Genomic DNA, 19,056 nt, shown 5'->3' on the forward strand with positions numbered 1-19,056 from the left:
GTACCTTTCTTTCATGTGGACTGCTTGCCTGACAGAAACAGTTGGCAAAACTTTCCCATTGTGCAATAAAACAGACTTGTTTTAGATGAATCTACCAACAATTACATTCATCTGGAGTGCAGGTAGTGTTAAGGGCTTCCATTAAGTCGCCAATATCATCACTGCAGTAAACCAAATCACCTTCCACCAAGAAATACTGAACCAGACCTCTTTGGAAAATGGAGATCATGACATTATCCTGCAAGAGGTTCCACTATTGTAATCTGGAGCCCAGTAGCTCTGCCTAACTCTACAAACCCCTGATCGGGTCATTTAGTTTACTCTATGAAATTAGACGTGGTTCAGGAGGTTCAGGACTCTGCTGACATTGACGGTCCCAGATCAGCTCATTTCCTGATCATCATCTAAGTCTAGAGAGTAGGATTCTGGTGAATCTACAGGAGGCAGTGCTGATGAAATGTTTTGAAATTCCATGGTCCACTTCTTCTTTCTGGTTAATATTTTACAGAAATACAGTAGCAATTGCTACTATGATTGGTGAGTTCCCTTCACACCATTGGGACTGCAAAAGGCATGGACTTTTTCTTTTTTTTTTAAGCCAATGATGCAGATAAGTTGCAATAACAGTAAGGGGCCCAACTCTTGTCCTGATTCCCTATTTTGCATCCAAAATATAGGTGCCATCATAATGCATTTTTGAGATGCAAATGTAACCTCCGCACAAATTTAGGACTTATCTTATCTGTGTTGTTGATGCAGTTTTGAGGCATTCTGAGGGAAAAATATCATGCAACTGTTCCTTGGAAATGTTGGGCAATGACACTTTCACAAACCACCAGATGTGACTTTATAATGCATAGATCAGGCAAAGACAAACGAACTCTAAAAGAACAATACATAACAAGTAGGTGATAATCTTTAGTGTCAAAGTGAAGATGAATTTATAAACATGTGGTACCATTTTTATTGTTCTACTTTACTTCTCAAGAAGTTACTGTACGAGGCATTATGATCCTCGATTTTAGCCAACCAGCACCCTTGTGATCTGTTTTCTAATTAATTAAATCTAAAGATGTAAAAATCTGCACATTTTATCCATAAGGTAGATAAGTTCCAAAAATATGTAGATTTAATCTAATTTATTTCAGAGTAGTAACACTCATTCACACACGGTATACAGGGCCGTGGGGGGCCTGGAGCCTATCCCAATATTCAAAGACTTGAGGTGGTGTACAGCCTGGACAGGGTGCCAATCCATCACAGGGCACACACACATAAACAGACTATGGCCATTTTGGGAAAACCAATTAGCCTACCTAATCTGCATGTTTTAAACCCAGACCCTGGTAAGTGCTAACCACCAAGTCACGACGGGCACAACAAACAATAATTCTTCTACTTTTAAATCATCCTAAAACAATTTCGACACTTTTCTTATTAATGACTTAATACTAACTTGATGAAGAATGGGGCCCTTTGTTTTGGAGTAGGCTTCGTAATCCCTTCCTTCAGCCATTAATAGCCTAAATACATAGGGCTAATGCACTTTCTCTTGTCTGAAAATGAATTACCTATTACCTATAATCAGCGGCAGTACCAGTGTGTCTCCAAATGACACATGGCTAGTGAAGGCTGGTTCGTGTAGTCTGATCCAATAGAAGAGATAGTGTAGGTCAAGCTTGTAATGAAAAGGTGTCAGCACACACAGTGTATTACTGTTTTGGTGGCAAAAGTGGGGACCTACTCAATATTAGGCGTGTGGTCATAATGTTATGGCAGATAAGTGTATTTCAACACCTAAGTGTGTGTTTATATTGTTGTGTATTAAAGCAAGAGATGTCTTTATGAAGCTCGCTTTGTGCACTTTCATACTTGAACAGAGATTTTACCTTCTTAGTCACTTTGTATGGAAAGGAAGGTGTCCTGTAATGCTAATCATTCTAGACAAAATGTTTGATTCCTATTTTCCTGCCAACATTTCAGCTTTTTTTTTTTTTTTTACTATAAAGGGTGCACATATTTTTGTGTATAGTATGAGTTTTGAGACACCGTGACTGGATTATTTTCGGGAATTTAATAATAAAATAGCAGTCTGCTATTTAAAATGGTGGATTGTAGGCTAGTGTTTGACGCGGGGACTACACTACCCATAATGTCGGCGCAGGAAATTGCGTCATTGGCGTGCGACGCTCGAGAAAACAAACGCAAGAATAAGCGGACGCTCGAGAGGTTTGTTTACGAATGCGTCTGCGCAGAATTAATGACTTTAAGCCTCGACTTTTATTTTTATTTTTGCAGTTGGTTTAATGTAAATCGTTTTATGTTAACTAAACTGTATTTTTTGGTCAAGCTTGATGACAAAACAAACAGTTTATTAAAAGGAGGAAAGGCTAAAAGCTAGTCTCTGGGCTAGCAGCGGTTACGGTTGAGGTTGCGCTGTTTCGGGAACTCGTGATGGCTCTGGACGTGATCAGCGTGTCGTTCCTGAAGTACGAGCTCGCCTCGACGATCGACCAGGCGGTGCGCTGCGCCGTGGACACGGTGCTGAAGGAGACCGCGCGGATCGTCGGCGCGAGGCTGACCGAGGCGCGAGACGCCGCCGCCGAGTCGCGGCGCGAGAACCGCAGCCTGCGCGAGCGCCTCGAGGTCTCCGAGAGCGAGCTGAAGGCGGTGCGGTACTACATGAGCGCGGCGGAGAAGAACATCAAGCAGTGCCTGCTGTTGAACCGCAACCGACCGCCGTCCTCGTCCTCGTCGTCCTGCACCGTCACCACGGCCACCGACGAGCTCCAGCTCTCCCCGGAAACCCGAGAGTCGTCCCATCTCAAAGGCTTCCGGACCTCCGCCAAACCGGTCCCGAGTGTCGGCCTGTGTTTGCCCACGGTGCAGCAGACGTCCGACTGGCCCCGCTGCGTCATCAACCGGCGCAGGCTGCGCTCGAGCCGAGTCCCGGAGTCTGACTCGCTGCAGGTGCAGGTCCAAGCCGAGGAGCCTGCAGAGGATCAGTTCTACATCTCCGAGGAGGGCGTGATCGATAAGGGTGTGTAGTGGCGCGAGCCGGGTCACGCGCGTGTCTACAGCCGCACGAGACCGAAGGGTGTGACGCGTGGCACGAGCCGTGCATGACGTCGTGTCTTTCACAAATCTAATCTGCGTGCTGTTTGTTTTGTCAGCGTGAAGTGTACACGGTGTTCCCTGCGTCCCGGATCAGCCTGAACACGTTTGGTGACTGGAGTGCGACACAAAGTCACTCAGCCCTCAGCGCCAGGAGTGGTGGTGTTCAGTACACAGAGGCACGAGAAAAGAAAGGGCGCTCTGACTCCAGACACACCCGGAAACAACACCAACCAGTTGTCATTAGTCTTTCACAGTGTCCCCTCGAGGGGTCGCGACCACAACTTGACCAGGCTTTACCCGGGCTAGGGACCAGGGACTGGCTCTGTGTTCAGTGGCTGGGGTTTGAGGTGGGAATCGAACCCGCACGGTGGGAGAGAAACCTACTGTACCACTGGGTCACCAATGCCCTAACTATATGAACTAGTCCGTGCACTAAATCAGGGTAATGAGTTAAAATTTAAGAAGGTCCGGGTGATAAAACGTCCTTTGAAATGAAATCAGAATTTCATGTTCAGATCTCTATATACACAGTCTGTGTAAATCTATAAAAATAAGCAATTTAAAATTTCCATAGCATTTCAGTAATATAAAAATTTTTTTGTAAGCTTCACGGTGCCTTAGTGGTTACCACGGTTGCCGTGCCCCTCCAGGGTCCGGGTTCGATTCCCATGGAGTTTGCATCATCTCTCCCCATGCTTGGTGGGTTTTCTCCGGATACTCCGCAGTGATTTTCCCACAGTCCAAAAAAACATGCAAATTTAGCGTTCCCAAATTGCCCATAGCGTGTGAATTGATTGTCACCCTGTCCAGGGTGTACCCACGTCTCGTGCCCTAGGTTTCCTGGGATAGACTCTAAGCCCTCCTGTACACAGGATAAAGTGGTATAGATAATGAGTGAGTGAGTGAATAATTTTCAGTAACTACGTTAAACACATGCACAGTTTGAACTTTTATTTTCTTGTACTTGTATGGGATACAACCGAATATCGTTAAGTTTAGTGAATCTTTATTTACACGCTGCTGGGCTGTAATTGAATGTGAAGGGACACTGGTTGCTCTGGTAGTTACCGCTTGTTATTAGCACCGCGGTTTCAGAACGTTTGAAACAACCTGGTTTTTAACTTCCCTCTAAAAGTTTTCATAGCCTTCTTTCCTTTTTTTTTTTTTTTTTTTGGAGTAAGCCATTCTCTGTAATGCTTTCATTTCTGTTTCTTCCGAGACCTATCACGGTGATCGGCTCTATTGAGTGACGTGGCTATTATGACCACGCCCACCCCTAGATTACTTGTATATGAATTCTTCTATTTCATTAGAAAAGCATCAGAGTCCGGATAGAACTGTGACTTGGTCCGGATCCAAACCGCGGTCCACCATTTAGCGATCCCTGTTTTAAATCATCAGACCTTTCGTTTCACAAGCTCCACCCCTAAATTTATGGGCACGCCTTTGACGAGGCTGCAACACTAACAGATAAGTTAACTGACCGACATTCTGGAACGGTTTGCACCATTTATTATTATTGTTATTGTTTTCTATTTACAGAACAAGGGTTACGCATGAACTAGAGATTTTTTTTTTTTTTGTGAGGAAATATTTTCGAAATTTGACAAAAAGATTAGAATCACTAGCTGCTCCTTTATTAACTGGTGCCTCTCTTCACATCACCTTAGTCAGACGCCAGACCTGTCTTAACTGATCTATAAGATTAGATATGCTTTATTTTGATCTTTGTTTTGTCTTGAAAGAAACTCAAACTGTCATGCCGTGTATCTAAGTAGGTTACAAAACGGGTTTTGGCAGATAAGTTTATAATTATTATTTTTTTCCCACTCTGTGTGTTGTAGAGTACAAGACCTCTGCTGGTACAGTGCAGGATTTTGGGAGAGTTCTTCAGGAGGAACAAGATGCCGCTGGGTCGTCCATGAAGGCCCCCGACGAGGCATGCGAGATGGGCAGGTTCGAGTTCGAGATGGCCGCTCCGGCGGGTAACGTCAACGAGCTGAGCCTGATCCAGGTGATGGATAACAGCGAGGAACTCAAGCAGAACTCTGTAAAAGTCGAAGACGAAGTGGAAGTTCAGCCTTTAGACCCTCCGCCTCTTTCTCTCTCTGCGGCTACCTCTTCCTCGTGCGCTCAGCCGCAGATCATCTCTCCTCCGGGGCCCGCTGTGGACACGGAGGCGCCGCCGGGCCTGATGCCGCCCGTCGAGGTGACCGACAAGGTGCACCGCTGCAACGTGTGCGGACGAGGCTTCCGGCGCTTCTACTGCCTCAAGACGCACCAGCGCATCCACACGGGCGAGCGTCCGTACCCCTGCCGCTACTGCGAGAAGCGCTTCCGCCACTTGGACAGTCTGCACAAGCACCAGCGCATCCACACGGGAGAGCGGCCATACCGCTGCGCTCAGTGCGGCTGCTGCTTCCGCGAGCTCGGCCAGCTCAAGAAACACCGCCTCAAACACTCCCCCACCTCCGTCGCTCCTCCCGCCCATCCCACGCTCTCTCTGCTCCCGAGCGCCGCCTCGTACACCTGGCAACACCTCAACTCCCAGTCGCTCGATCTGGTGTGAGCGATCAACCACGCGAACTACACAGACATGACCTGGTCATGTGCCTGAGTACAAAGAACGTGTAAAGGTAGCAATGAATGTTTAGTGTTTTTTTTTTCTATTGTTGTCTTATTATTGAACAGATTTTATCAGAAAGCGGTTACTTTGTCTTTGTTGTGGGCCGGACTTGTGATTCGGTCGAGTGATTAGTGTCGATTATTAATCCTTGCTAGAGCTTCTAAATGTTTTCTACGCTGCTTGTCAAACATGTATATGAATAGCCTTCTCATCTACAGATAAACATTCTTTTCTGTATGATATATAAGTCCAAAATAGGATTTTTGAAATACGTTTTAAATTTGTATACGTTTGCAATTCAAGCGGTAACATGTTGCTGTTCCTCTGCAATCCAGCAGGTGGTGCCCTCAAAATAATTTAAACAGCACAGCATGAGTTGTTTGGAATAACATCTGGAAAATTGAAATATATATTTTATATATATTATAGTGGAATTCTATTGACTCACTCTGATATATTTATATACACATGCATGCATACAGAGTCAGCCAAAAAAATGTTCACACATTCCAACAGTTGTTCTCTGCCCTTTTTTTAATCCTCTAATTGATTGACTCTCATATATGAGCAATTTAAAATTTCAGTAGCGTTTCAATAATATTTATTGTCTTTTTTTTTTATGAGGGTGAGTCAAAAATTATCCACACTCTGTAGAGTTTACTCTTTGATCGTCTGTTAAAAAGCTTTGGTATTCCCTCATTTAAAAAAGTTTTCGTGAGCCACGAATGCACCGCTGTCTTCATCCTCGTAGTTCTGCTTTCAGGGGACCAGACAGGTGAAAGTCTGATGGAGAGAGATCAGGACTTTAGGGAGGACGCTTTAACACCTCAAAACACAGTTTTTGCAGAGTGTCCACAGTGTGGGCGGAAGTATGCGGACGCGCATCATCATGCGACGTCGAGAAGCCCTCGGAAAGCTTATGTCCTCTTTTTCGAAGTTAAGGCTTCGGATCTTCACTAAGTGTCTCACTGTAACGAGTGCTGTTGATTGTCAAAGCTTTTCCTTGATGAAGTTTCAATACTTCTGGTCCTGGAGAATCTCGAAAATTGTAAGCATAAATTTTTTTACTCTTTGCCTTTTCGTCTCAGGATCGTAGTAATGAATCCGTGTCTTGTCACCAGTAATGATTCTCTTTAAGAAACTTTCACTTTCCTTAGAGTATCGGTCCAAACTTTATGCTGATATTCAAACGCTTTTGTTTGCGCTCATGAGTTGTTTCAGCACCACGTACACCCTCAGACCACAAAAAAAAAATAATCACATTTTATTTTTGACTCATACAGTACGTATGCACGATACTTACAGTATCGAAATACAAATCTGATCAGCACCTTATCTACAGACATTTTGTCTTTGTGGTGTTTTATCTCTGCTGAAATAAGTCTGCTAAGGTTTTTCTCTATAAAGCCCCTCCGAAACAAAGCTAGTGTAAAAGTGTTCTGCAAGCTGAGACGCCTTTGTTTCTAGTTTCATTAAAAGCTTGTTGTTCACAACATTATTCCTTTTCCCTGTGAGCAGCAACTGAAGCCTGTTTTTTTTTTTTTTTAAACAAATAATACAAAATGCCCTCGACCCTAAAATTTTCTAAATGGTGATACTGCATAAGGATATGAACACGTCAATTATTTCCACTGTGAACAAAGTCATTCGAGATGAAAACTCTTTTGTATGGGTGTGTATGAGCACTTAAGTCCTTATGTGGAGCAAAACCATGTAACTCTTGTTTTGTCTCCGACGAGCAGTGATTCATAAAGTATGCTGATTGTGGCTTTAACGTGCTTTGTTGTATAATATTGCTTAAAATGCTGATATTATTAAAGTGTCATTGATTGCACTGGAGTGATCTTGCCTCATTGCATCTGTCTCAAACAGGAACTGAGAGGGAAGTTGTATTATTTTCAACTGTACGTTTTGTCACACTTATAAAGCAACAGTCCTGAAATAGACTGAAGCAGAAGGAAAAAAAAACAAGCCCTTACTTCAATCATGTTGTGTCGTGTGAACACTTGGAGAGCCATGACTGGACTGCTTGTCTGATTCACGACTGAAACCCCGGCCTCCCAGGAACTCCTTTAATGGACCAAATTCAGATGTTTTACTGCGGCTAAGAGTCTCATTAACGTACTGTGCTGTAAACGTCTATCAGGTTTATGTCTTCCTTCACCTAAAATGTCATCATGATAGCCAAATCAGGGAGAATACTAATACAACTTTGTGCAGTTGGGGAAAGAAATCAATTTAACTTTGTGCCTTTGATACCAGCTTCAATTACAGTTTTTTCTAAAGCTACTCTAGCATTATGAATACTCGTTGGTGATTTCCACAGCCAGGTCCTCAGATTTTTTTTTTCTTCTTTTGGCTTCTCCACCATCACATGATTTTGACATCTCACAATGTCAGGACTTTTACATTTAATCCAAGGGGTTTGACAAAGATGTGGCAGTAAACATTACAGCTATTGCAACTATTACATGCCACCTGGTCATAAAACTGCTCATTTGTTCCATTAATAATGAACCCCGCAAAAAAGAGGGTAGTTGTAGCGACGTGGGTTTCGCGAGGGGCAGAACCGCTTAAAAATGCTTTTCACTGTTTGGAATGTGGAGTTTTGAACGCATACTCCTGTTTCTTTGACTCTGCGTTAGGGTGAAACATCTTGTGGTGCGACTCTCCAAACCGAAACCACGTAACAGAACTGCACGGGTGTAATTCCTGAATGGTTAATGCCACACTTTGGTCAAACTGTTTTCTTTAAAACTGAAAGTCTTGACTTTGCTTCTTTTTAAAATTCAATATTGTGGTGCCAAATTGCAAAAACAACAACAACTTTGTTCCAAAATTTATGGACCTGAATTTACATGCATTTTGTTTTCCATTTTAGCAACGATGCACCACCTAAACACAGTATAATATCTGTGTCAGACAGGTTCTCATACACATCATATACACACTGTTCCCCAGTCATCAGATTTTTTTATATTCATTTATAAATATACAATTGGTACAATTCACTATATATTTACATTTGGCAGATGCCCTTATCCAGAGCGACTTACATTTTTATTCCATTATCAGAATCAGAATCAGAATTACTTTATTGATCCCCGTATACATTTGAGCAGATGAGGGTTAAGGGCCCTGCTCAAGGGCCACAACTTGGTGGCCGTGGGATTAGAACCTGGGACCTTATGAACCGGCGTCGAAAGTTTTGAGAAGGCAAAGTCTTTCTTTCTCCGCTTAAATTTTAACATTGCTATAACATTGCAAAATTACTGCATTACTTCGGCCCAAATGATGAGTAGTTTACAGGCTTTGTTGCATAGATACACTGAACCACCGAGGACCACTGAATCATATTTTCCGTTGTGATAACATCTTATTTATCTCTGTGCAACAGCAAAACGCAAACTTGGAAATGTGTGGGGTTTATGTAACTAGATCACAATACCACACGCTTACTGATCATGTCTGTTGTTTTTTTTATAACAACCAATCATGTTCTGAGGCGTGCTCAGTGCTCAGTACAGACCCCCTTATAGTTTAAGTATTAATTCAAACTATACTGCAATGCATTCATATTCTGTTGAAAATTCACATACAAACAGTGTAGAATTCATGAGAAAATAAAAATGACTGGTTTCTCGATTTTTGGTTTGATCTTCAGCATCATGTGTAAGTAATATAAACAGATTATTCACATCTTATTTTATATATTTACAAAAAAACGAAATGTGTTATATTATAAATATAAATCACTCTGTGTGAGGTGTTGTATGGTGTCGTACAGCATGCAGTAACCCCAATATTCATGCTTTAGGGTGATCTTTAATACTGTACATTATTTACTTTATTAATGCATTTTTTGTTTTTTTTAAAGATACTCTCCATCCTGGTGGACCCTGGGTCACGGCACAACCACCCATTTATCAGACTGATAAAGAGCTCAGTGTGGATGTCGGAAACTCGGCTACTCTACGCTGTTGTGTTTCGGAAAAAGCAGTTAAAACAATTGCCTGGTTTAAGCAACGAAACCTAAAAAAACCCCAGATTATAGTTACAGTAAATACAACTGATGGAGAGAAGTTTCATAGTGGATCCAAAATGTCCAGTTTAAAAATAGAAAGATCTTTAAACTGCATTAATCTCACCATTTTTATTGTGATGCATTCTGATGTAGCCATGTATTACTGTGCACTGATGGAACCCAACAACCTTGTGTTTGCAGATGGAACTTATTTAAAACTTAAAGGTAGGAGTTCCACACTGTACTGGTCTACTCTAGTCATATATTTTCTCATGACTGTTGGTATGTTTAACCTGGAAGATCATGAAATTATGAAACCACACCGGACTAAAACATTATTTTTGCACACTGCACTCTAGGGACATTTGCTCACACCTTTTAGACATTTATAGACCATTTATTATACATTTGAACATTCATGCATATTCGCACACTCCCCAGTCATTTTTTCCACCAGTTTCCATATTTTTCCATATTTGTACAGCCATATTGTCTATATTTTGTTTTTTATATTTTATATTTTGTTCTCCTATTTTTTCTGCAGATATTTTTCCCCATATTTTATTATTTCATAACTTTTAATAATTTCTTATTTAGGCTCACGAGTGGTCGTAAAAGCATTGCACTGCATATCATACTGTGTATGTGACAAATAAAATTTGAATTAGAATTTTTTAACTTTAAATGTTAACTGCATTTTTTTTCAACTAAGACCCAAACCTGTAATAAAATTAAATTATGATAAATGTTTATAGGGGAGGAAGTGACTATTGCACCAGAAACATCTAAACCAACCCAGCTTGATCATTCAGTGGTGTGTGAAGTGACACTGCCTGGAAACAACATTAACATAAACAGCCAAGAGATAACAGGTAAAATGTAATCGATAGCTAAACTATTATCATTTAATTTCTAATGCACCTGGAAAAACACATAGAAACTAATGTGTAAATGTAAAATGGTTAATAACGGTATGAGAAATGACTGAATGAATCTCTGTGTTGGATAGTACTCGGGTTGGGAGCGGCTTTGGGCTTGTGCGTACTTCTGATTTTCGGTCTCTTCTATTTTATACTGAAGAGAAGAAAATGTGATAAAAGTAAGTGCATTTGTGATTACAAAAATAAAATAGAAAAATAACAACAGCTAATAGATGTGTTTCTGTAATAGTAAATGCGTCTGTTGAAAACCCTCCAGAAATGATGCAGGTACGTACGGTATGTGTGCAAGAAAGTTTTTATTTATTATATGTATGGGTGGGTCTGCTTGTTTTTACAAAATAATTCGAACATACATTTCTGCTACTCATATGTGTCAAATAATAATGCTTTCATTCCTTCATTCCTGCTTGTTATAATGTTTAAAATATAATTGATAGAATTACTTGGAAGAGATTTCTGTGTAGATAATGTGTACAGTATAATACGGTTATCTATGGTTATTACTGTGAGTTGGACTTTATTATTATTATTATTATTATTAGATTTTTTTGTTAAGATTTTATTATTATTATTTATTTGTCAAAATAAATAATAATAATAATAATAATAATAAAATTATGATTTATAATGGTTTTATTTATTTATTTATTTATTTTCTTTTATTTTATTCCAGGAAGCTGAATCTACGGTCTGTTACGCATCTTTAAATTTCTCCAAGCAGACACCAAAAGCTGAAAGAAGAAACTCTGGCTCATGAGATACGAGTGTGCACTTCGGTGTGAAGGACACTACAAGACTTAACATTAATGATTCATAACACACAACACTATTATACTGCAAAAACATGAGAATATTCTAGCAAGTGAAGAATGTCTTGAGTATATCGTAATTTAGTCCATGTTTTCGATTACAAGATGAAAGGAGCAATTCACGTCTAGAAGTAAAATAATCAATAGTCTATAGAAAAATATTTTTCAGTAATTATAATAAGTATTATTTAAAAAAGCCTTCTATTTTGGCCTTTTCTACTTTGACTTTTTTAATGAATCAATAAATGTAAAGTACAATTACTTTAAATAGAGTTTTGAAAATGTTAAAATTTATGCTTTAAAGGTTTTGAAGGTTGTAGGTTGTGACATTCATATTAACTAGGGAACGGGCATGATTTATTCACCTACTGTACCTCTGTGTTAAATTATTATTATAAAATATAAGGGTCAGGTAGTTGTTAGAATATTTCCAATTTATGTAAAAATAGTAAAAATGTATAATTATTACTATTATTATAATTATTACTATTATTTTGTAATAGTTTTCTGCAGTTGTTCTAAGGTTACCTTTTCCTGAATAAGATGCATAAAACATGTAAAAGTAGAATATTTTTCTCCATTATGTTTTAAACTGAATTTATTAAAGTATTTTACAGTACATAAACTACAATAAAGCATCAAAAAAATATATTGATTAAAAAAACATATTAACTTTACTATGGAATGTCATGGTGGTGTAGTGATCAGGACTGTAGCTTTGCATGTCCAGGGTCGATGGTTTGAGTCCCACCTCGGGTTTGTGTTAATGAAGTTTGTATGTTGTCCCTGTACTTGGTTTGGTTTCCTCTGGGTACTACTGTTTCTTCCCTTAGTTCGAAGACAGGCGGTCTACTGGTGATAGTTTGGGATTAGTCCAAGTATTGAAGAAACAGATGCGTCTTGAGTCGTCATTTAAAGATTGTCAAAGACTCGGCTGTACGGACATCAAGAGGAAGTTTGTTCCACCACCTAGGTGCCAGAACAGAAAAGAGTCTGAATGAATGTCGTCCTCGAACCCTGAGAGATGGTGGGACGAGGTGAGCAGGGCTGAAGGATCGGAGGGAACATGGTGCAGTGTGTGGTGTGATTAGAGCAGACAGGTACAGTAAGTCGGTGCTGGGGAGTGAGTTGCTATAGTCCAGTCTTGAATTTAACAAGGGACTAAACAAGCAGCTGTGTAGCCTGAAGAAAGAAATGGGCAGATTCTTCTAATGTTGTAAAGAAGAAACCAACAAGATTCAATTCAATTCAATTCAATTTTATTTATATAGCGCTTTTAACAATGGTCATTGTCCCAAAGCAGCTTCACAAGAAAAAAAATGAAAGATTTTTTTTTTTTTTTTTTTTAAGAAAGAAAAGAAAAGAAAATATTTGGAAGTGTGTATGTGTGAGAAAAATGTGTCTAGATAATAATTAAATGAATGAATGATGAATGAAATGTCTCTGATGAGCAAGCCAAGGGTGACGGCGACAGTGGCAAGGAAAAACTCCCTGAGATGGCAATAGGAAGAAACCTTGAGAGGAACCAGACTCAACAGGGAACCCATCCTCATCTGGGTGATAACAGATAGAAATAACATCAAGTGTGTTGTGCAGGTGAAAGTTCAATATATCAGAAGTTGTGTAGATTCAGTTCAGCAGTAGGTGCAGAGGGCAGATGGGGTCAGATCACTGGAAGCACAGGAGCAGGATGTGTAGCTCTAGCCATCATAAAGCAGAATCTAGCTGGAGCAGGTCCTTCTCAAGATGCTTTAGAAACCTCGCAGGGTTGGCCTTTGTCTACTGAAGCTGGCACAATCTCCAGATGTCTCAGGATGGGTAGAAAAATACAGAAAAGATGGAGAGAATTAGCGTAGTTGCCATTCAGGATAAGTGTAATGGAGTATGAGGTTATGGGTTGAGTTACGCGTATGCCAGATTAAAGAGATACGTCTTGAGCCTACTTTTGAATTGGGAAACCGTGTCTGCTCCCCGAACAGTGTCTGGAAGGCTATTCCAAAGCTTTGGAGCCAAATATGAAAATGCCCTGCCCCCTTTTGTAGATTTTAAAATTCTGGGAATTACCAGAAGTCCGGAGTTTTGTGATCTTAAGGGACGTGGTGGATTATAGCGTATCAAAAGACTGGTTAGGTATGAGGGAGCTAAACCATTTAAAGCCTTGTATGTAAGTAGTACTATTTTGTAATTAATTCTAAATTGAACAGGTAGCCAGTGCAGGGATGATAATATAGGTGTTATATGATCATATTTTCTGGATCTAGTGAGAACCCTGGCGGCTGCATTTTGGACTAACTGTAGCTTGTTTATTGAGGATGCAGGACAACCACCTAGTAGTGCATTACAATAGTCCAGTCTGGAGGTCATGAATGCATGAACTAGCTTTTCTGCATCAGATACGGATAGGATACTTCTAAGTTTGGCAATATTTCTAAGATGGAAAAAGGCTGTTTTTGTGATATTGGAAATATGATTTTCAAAAGACAAGTTGCTGTCTAATATCACGCCCAGGTCTTTTACTGTTGAGCTAGTAGTAACAGTACATCCTTCTAAACGCAGGCTGAATTGTGAAAGCTGTTGTGTGCTGGTTTTTGGGCCGATGAGCAATATCTCTGTCTTATCTGAATTTAGTAAAAGAAAGTTATTGGTCATCCAATCTTTTATGTCCTGGACACACTCTGTTAATCTAGACAACTTGGGTATTTCATCTGGTTTTGTTGAGATGTATAATTGGGTCATCATCAGCATAACAATGGAAACTAATCCCATGCCTTCTAATGATGTTTCCCAGGGGAAGCATGTAAATTGAGAACAGGAGAGGTCCTAAAACTGACCCTTGTGGGACACCATATTTCACTGGCATTACATCAGACGGTACTCCATTTAGATCTACAAAATGGTATCGATCAGACAGGTATGATCTAAACCATTTTAATGCCTGCCCCTGAATACCTATATGATTTTGTAGGCGGTCTATGAGAATATTATGATCTATGGTGTCGAATGCAGCACTTAGATCAAGTAAGACTAATATTGAGATGCAGCCTTGGTCTGAAGCTAAAAACAAGTCGTTTGCAATCTTAACTAGTGCAGTTTCTGTACTATGATGTGGCCTGAAACCTGACTGAAATTCTTCTAGGATGTTGTTTTCCTGCAAGAATGTGCATATTTGAGCTGATACTACTTTTTCTAATATTTTTGATATGAACGGAAGGTTTGAAATCGGTCTATAATTTGTTATTTCATTCGCGTCCAAATTAGATTTTTTAAGAAGCGGCTTAATAACTGCCAGCTTCAAAGGTTTAGGGACGTGACCTAGATATAATGAAGAATTAATAATGTTTAGAATTGGCTCTCCAACTGTAAGCGTCACTTCTTTTAAAAATCTGGTTGGTATTGGGTCTAACAGGCACGTTGTTGATTTAGCTGAGGTGATAAGTTTATACAGCTCTTCCTGTCCTATACCTGTAAAGCACTGAAAATCTAAATGTGAAGCTCTTGGCTGAACTAGATCATGAGATGCTATTAGAGGTTGAACCTCTGTTATTTTCTTCCTTATGCTATCGATTTTTTCATTAAAGAAGTCCATAAAATCTTCACTACTAAAATGTTGTGGAGTACTCTCTGCAGGCATCTTAGGTTTTGTTAGGCAGGCTACTGTACTAAATAAGAACTTGGGATTGTTTTGGTTTCTTGCTATCAGTTGGCTAAGATGCTCAGTCCTAGCGGTTTTTAGAGCCCGTCTATAGCTGCACATACTGTCTTTAAACGCAATTCGAAAAACTTCTAATTTAGTTTTTCTCCATTTTCGCTCAAGGTTACGGGTTGCTCTCTTTAGGGCGCGAGTATGACTATTGTACCAAGCAGCAAGTGTTTTATCTCTGCCTTTTTTTAATCTGATGGGAGCAACAGTGTCTAATGTACTGGTAAAAATAGTACCCATGCTGCTGGTCACTTCGTCTAGATCGTCTGCATTTAGGGGTCTAATAAGAATTTGGGACAGATCCGGTAGATTACTTGTGAATCTGTCTTTAGTAGTCGGATTCATATTTCTAACAAATCGATAACGTGGAGAGACACAGCTAATCTGTTCTACGGGTAGAGTATATATCAGGAGGTGATGATCTGTGATATCATCACTTTGAGTTAAAATCTCTATATTAGTGACATCTATACCATGAGATATAATTAAATCTAGTGTATGATTACAGCGGTGAGTTGATCTATTTATATTTTGTTTAACCCCAAAGGAATTTAGTAAGTCCATAAATGCAGGGCTAAAGTGTCATTAGCATCATCTACATGAACAAGAGTGAGTAAGGTTAGTGATTTATGGGAAAAATGACAGATGATTGTCCACGGTTACCCCAAGATTGCGGGCGAGGGCTAAAGAAGTGATCTGATTGTCCAGGGATATCACAATGCCTCGCGAATGAGTCACCAGGGAAGAACAGCAGTTCGGTTTTACTTAGATTGAGCTTCAGCTGATGATCTGTCATCCAGGATGAGATGTCTGCCACACATGCTGAGATACGGGTGGAAACCTGAGAGAATAAGTTGTGTGTCATCTGCATAACAATGGTATGAAAATCCATGTGATGTTATGCCCTTACCAAGAGACCGCGTATAGAGGGAGAACAGAAGAGGACCAAGTACTGAGCCTGGAAGATGTGGATCCCCTCCATGTCACCTCATACGACCTATCTTCTAGGTAATAAGGAAACCATTGCTCGGTTCCACAGATTCCAAGGCTTGTAAGAATAGATAATAGAATTGTGTGGTTCACTGTGTCAAATGCAGCTGACAGGTCCAGGAGGATGAGGACGGATGACAGTTTAGCAGATCTTGCAGCATGGAGTTTCTCAGTGACTGACAGAAGGGCAGTCTCCATGGAATGTGGAACTTTGAATCCAAATTGGTTGGTATCATTAAGGTTGTTCTGTGAGGAGTAAAAAGACATTTGATTATAAACAGTCCTTTCAAGAATTTTGGAAATAAAAGAGAGAAGCGATACCGAGCGATAGTTGTTCAACTTCTGTTGGGTTCAGGCAGGGTTTCTTAAGGATGGAAAAACCCTTCGCTTTCTTAAAAACAGCAGGAACATGACCAGATGATATGGAATGGTTGATGATGGTTGTGGTAAAGGGAAGGAGGTCTTGTGAGATGGCCTGAAGCATTGTTGAAGGGATTGGGTCTAATAAACAGGTGGTGGGGTTGGATAATGAGATGATCTGCTGAATCTCATCAGGTGACAGGTTGGATAATTCTGCTAAGGAAGGGAGGGGAAGATCCTAAAGTTCTGGTGTAGGAGTTGGGTTGGGAGTGAAAGACTGGTGGATTGCTGCAACTAGTCGTAGAATGTGACAAAGTCGTCAGCAGTCAGAGAGGATGGGGAAGGAAGGATCGGTGGGTAAGTGGTGAGGAGAAGATGTTGTGGAGTTTGCCAGGATCATGTGCAGAGGATTCCAGCTTTTCTCTAGAAGGTAGTTTTGGCAGAAGTCAGATCACATGGGAATTTGGAGAGACGAGTCAAGATAAGAGACAAGATCTGCATCAAGCTCTGATTTCTTCTGCGGTAAAAAAGAATTTTGGGTGATTAGCTTTAGACAGAATAGGAAGGGTGATGGTGAAGGATACCAGGTAATGATTAGATTTATGAAGAGGAATAATAGTGATACCTGTGATTGGGGAAGGGTGGCAAATAATAAGGTCAAGAAAATTTCCCTCCCTTGTGTGCCCCTCCCGAAATAACTAGGATGTGGAGGTTAATTGGAAAGGTTACCTTAACTGCATGAAATTCAAATGATGAAAAACTGAGATGAGACAAGGAGATAGGCGAGATAGACCATCTCTTAGACAACAGCAGACCCGTACCACCACCTCTGCCAGTTTCTCGTGGAGAGTGAGAGAATGCATAGGCAGAGGATAGGGCAGCCGGTGTAGCTGAGTTCGGAGGAGATATTCAGGTCTTAGTTAGTGCCAGAAAATCAAAAGATCAATGGGTAGCTTTGGCTGAGATGAAATCTGCTTTCTTTACAGCAGATTGGCAGTTCTAGAGCCCACCTACCACCAGTGCAGGACATGAGACAGTACTGGAGGGTAAATGAGGTTTCTGGGAGATCTGCCCCTGCTGTGTAAGTAAAAGCATCTTGGTCTGTAAGAATTGACAACAGAGATAGGTTGAACACATGTCATTAACCCCTAGACAGAATGAGGTCTTGCAATTTGCAATTCCAAACTTGCAATTCCTTGCTAAACAGGAGTTTGTGTCTATTCTGTATGCACTTGCTATCTAGATTCATGACCAACTTTGTTACAGAAGAATTTAATAAAGAAAACTTTAAAAAACGTTAAAACTTTAAAGCACATTGTAATTTTTAAAAATTATCCACACTATGGCTGTGGAATTGAGTTTACTCTTTGTTCATCTATCAACAAGCTTTCGTACCCTCTCATTTAAAATGTTTTAGGCTGGGCCGAGAGCCACGAATGCACCGCTGTCTTCACTTCTTCATCAGAAGTGGGTTTTTATCCTCGTATTCCTGCTTTCAGCGGACCAAACCTGTAAAAGTCTGATGCACTGAGATCAGGACTGTAGGGAGGATTCTTTAACACCTCCAAACTAAGTTTCTGCAGAGTGTCGACAGTGTGGGCAGAAGTTAGTGGACGTGCCTCATCATCTTCAGCTCTTAAATAACCATCTCATTGTAACGAGCACTGTTATTCGTTTAAACTTTTTCCTGATAATGTTCTAATACTTTTGCCCCTTGAGAATCCCAGAAAACTGTAAGTGTTAAAGAATTTTCCAGTCGATGGTTGACTTTTGAACTTTTTCACGGTCAGCGATTGAGGATGTTTACATTCCATACCCTGCCGTTTACTCTCAGCCTTGTAGAGATGAATCCAGGTCTCGTCACAAGTAAGGATTCTCTTTAACTTTTGGACTCATACATATGCACAGATATATTGAATTGAGATATTTCTAAAACCATGATACTTACTGAATCGAAATACAAATCTGATCAGCACCTGGGTATCACAATAATATATTATCAAGAGGCCCCTGGTGTTTTTTTATCCCTTGAAAAATCCCTTCATCATCTTGTCTTTGTGGTGTTTCATCTCTGCTAAGGTAAGTCTGCTAAGGTTTCTCTCTACAAAGCCTCTCCGAAACAAAGCTACATGTAGTGTAAAAGTGTTCTGCAAGCTGAGACGCCTTTGTTTCCAGTTTCATTAAAAGCTTGTTGTTCACAACATTATTTCTTTTCCCTGTGAGCAGCAACTGAAGCCTGTTATTTTTAAACAAATTATACAAAATGCAGTCAGACCTAAAATTTCCTAAATGGTGATACTGCTTAGGGATATAAATACATCAAGTCATTCGAGAATTTTTTTTTTTATGGGTGCGTATGAGCATTTTAGTACTTATGTGGAGCAAAATCATATAACTCTTGTTTTTGTCAACGACGAGCGGTAATTCATAAAGTATGCTGATTAAAATGCTGATATTATTAAAGATTTACTGATTGCAGTGGAGCGATC

General features: G+C 40.2%; 2 protein-coding genes across 3 annotated transcripts; both read left to right on the forward strand.

Annotated features, from left to right (window-relative positions):
- Window positions 1-2,152: 2,152 nt before the first annotated feature.
- LOC128512601 (zinc finger protein with KRAB and SCAN domains 7) lies at window positions 2,153-7,582 on the forward strand. Its single transcript, XM_053485955.1, has 3 exons — window positions 2,153-2,229; window positions 2,394-3,040; window positions 4,962-7,582. The coding sequence occupies exons 1-3, from the start codon at window positions 2,153-2,155 to the stop codon at window positions 5,684-5,686; spliced, it is 1,449 nt and encodes a 482-aa protein (XP_053341930.1). The 3' UTR covers window positions 5,687-7,582.
- Window positions 7,583-9,339: 1,757 nt separating this feature from the next.
- On the forward strand, window positions 9,340-11,962 carry LOC128512646 (uncharacterized). 2 transcript variants are annotated; one of them, XM_053486006.1, is made up of 6 exons: window positions 9,340-9,415; window positions 9,621-9,992; window positions 10,523-10,639; window positions 10,777-10,866; window positions 10,938-10,975; window positions 11,382-11,962. In XM_053486006.1, exons 1-6 carry the CDS (start codon window positions 9,373-9,375, stop codon window positions 11,463-11,465), a joined length of 744 nt encoding a protein of 247 aa, XP_053341981.1. In that variant the 5' UTR covers window positions 9,340-9,372; the 3' UTR covers window positions 11,466-11,962. The 2 variants fall into 2 exon arrangements, with proteins under 2 accessions (XP_053341981.1, XP_053341982.1); XM_053486007.1 differs by lacking the exon at window positions 10,938-10,975 and having other exon boundaries at window positions 11,382-11,467.
- Window positions 11,963-19,056: the final 7,094 nt, after the last annotated feature.

Source organism: Clarias gariepinus, chromosome 24 (genome assembly GCF_024256425.1).
Source record: "Clarias gariepinus isolate MV-2021 ecotype Netherlands chromosome 24, CGAR_prim_01v2, whole genome shotgun sequence".
NCBI classification, from domain to species: Eukaryota; Metazoa; Chordata; class Actinopteri; order Siluriformes; family Clariidae; genus Clarias; species Clarias gariepinus.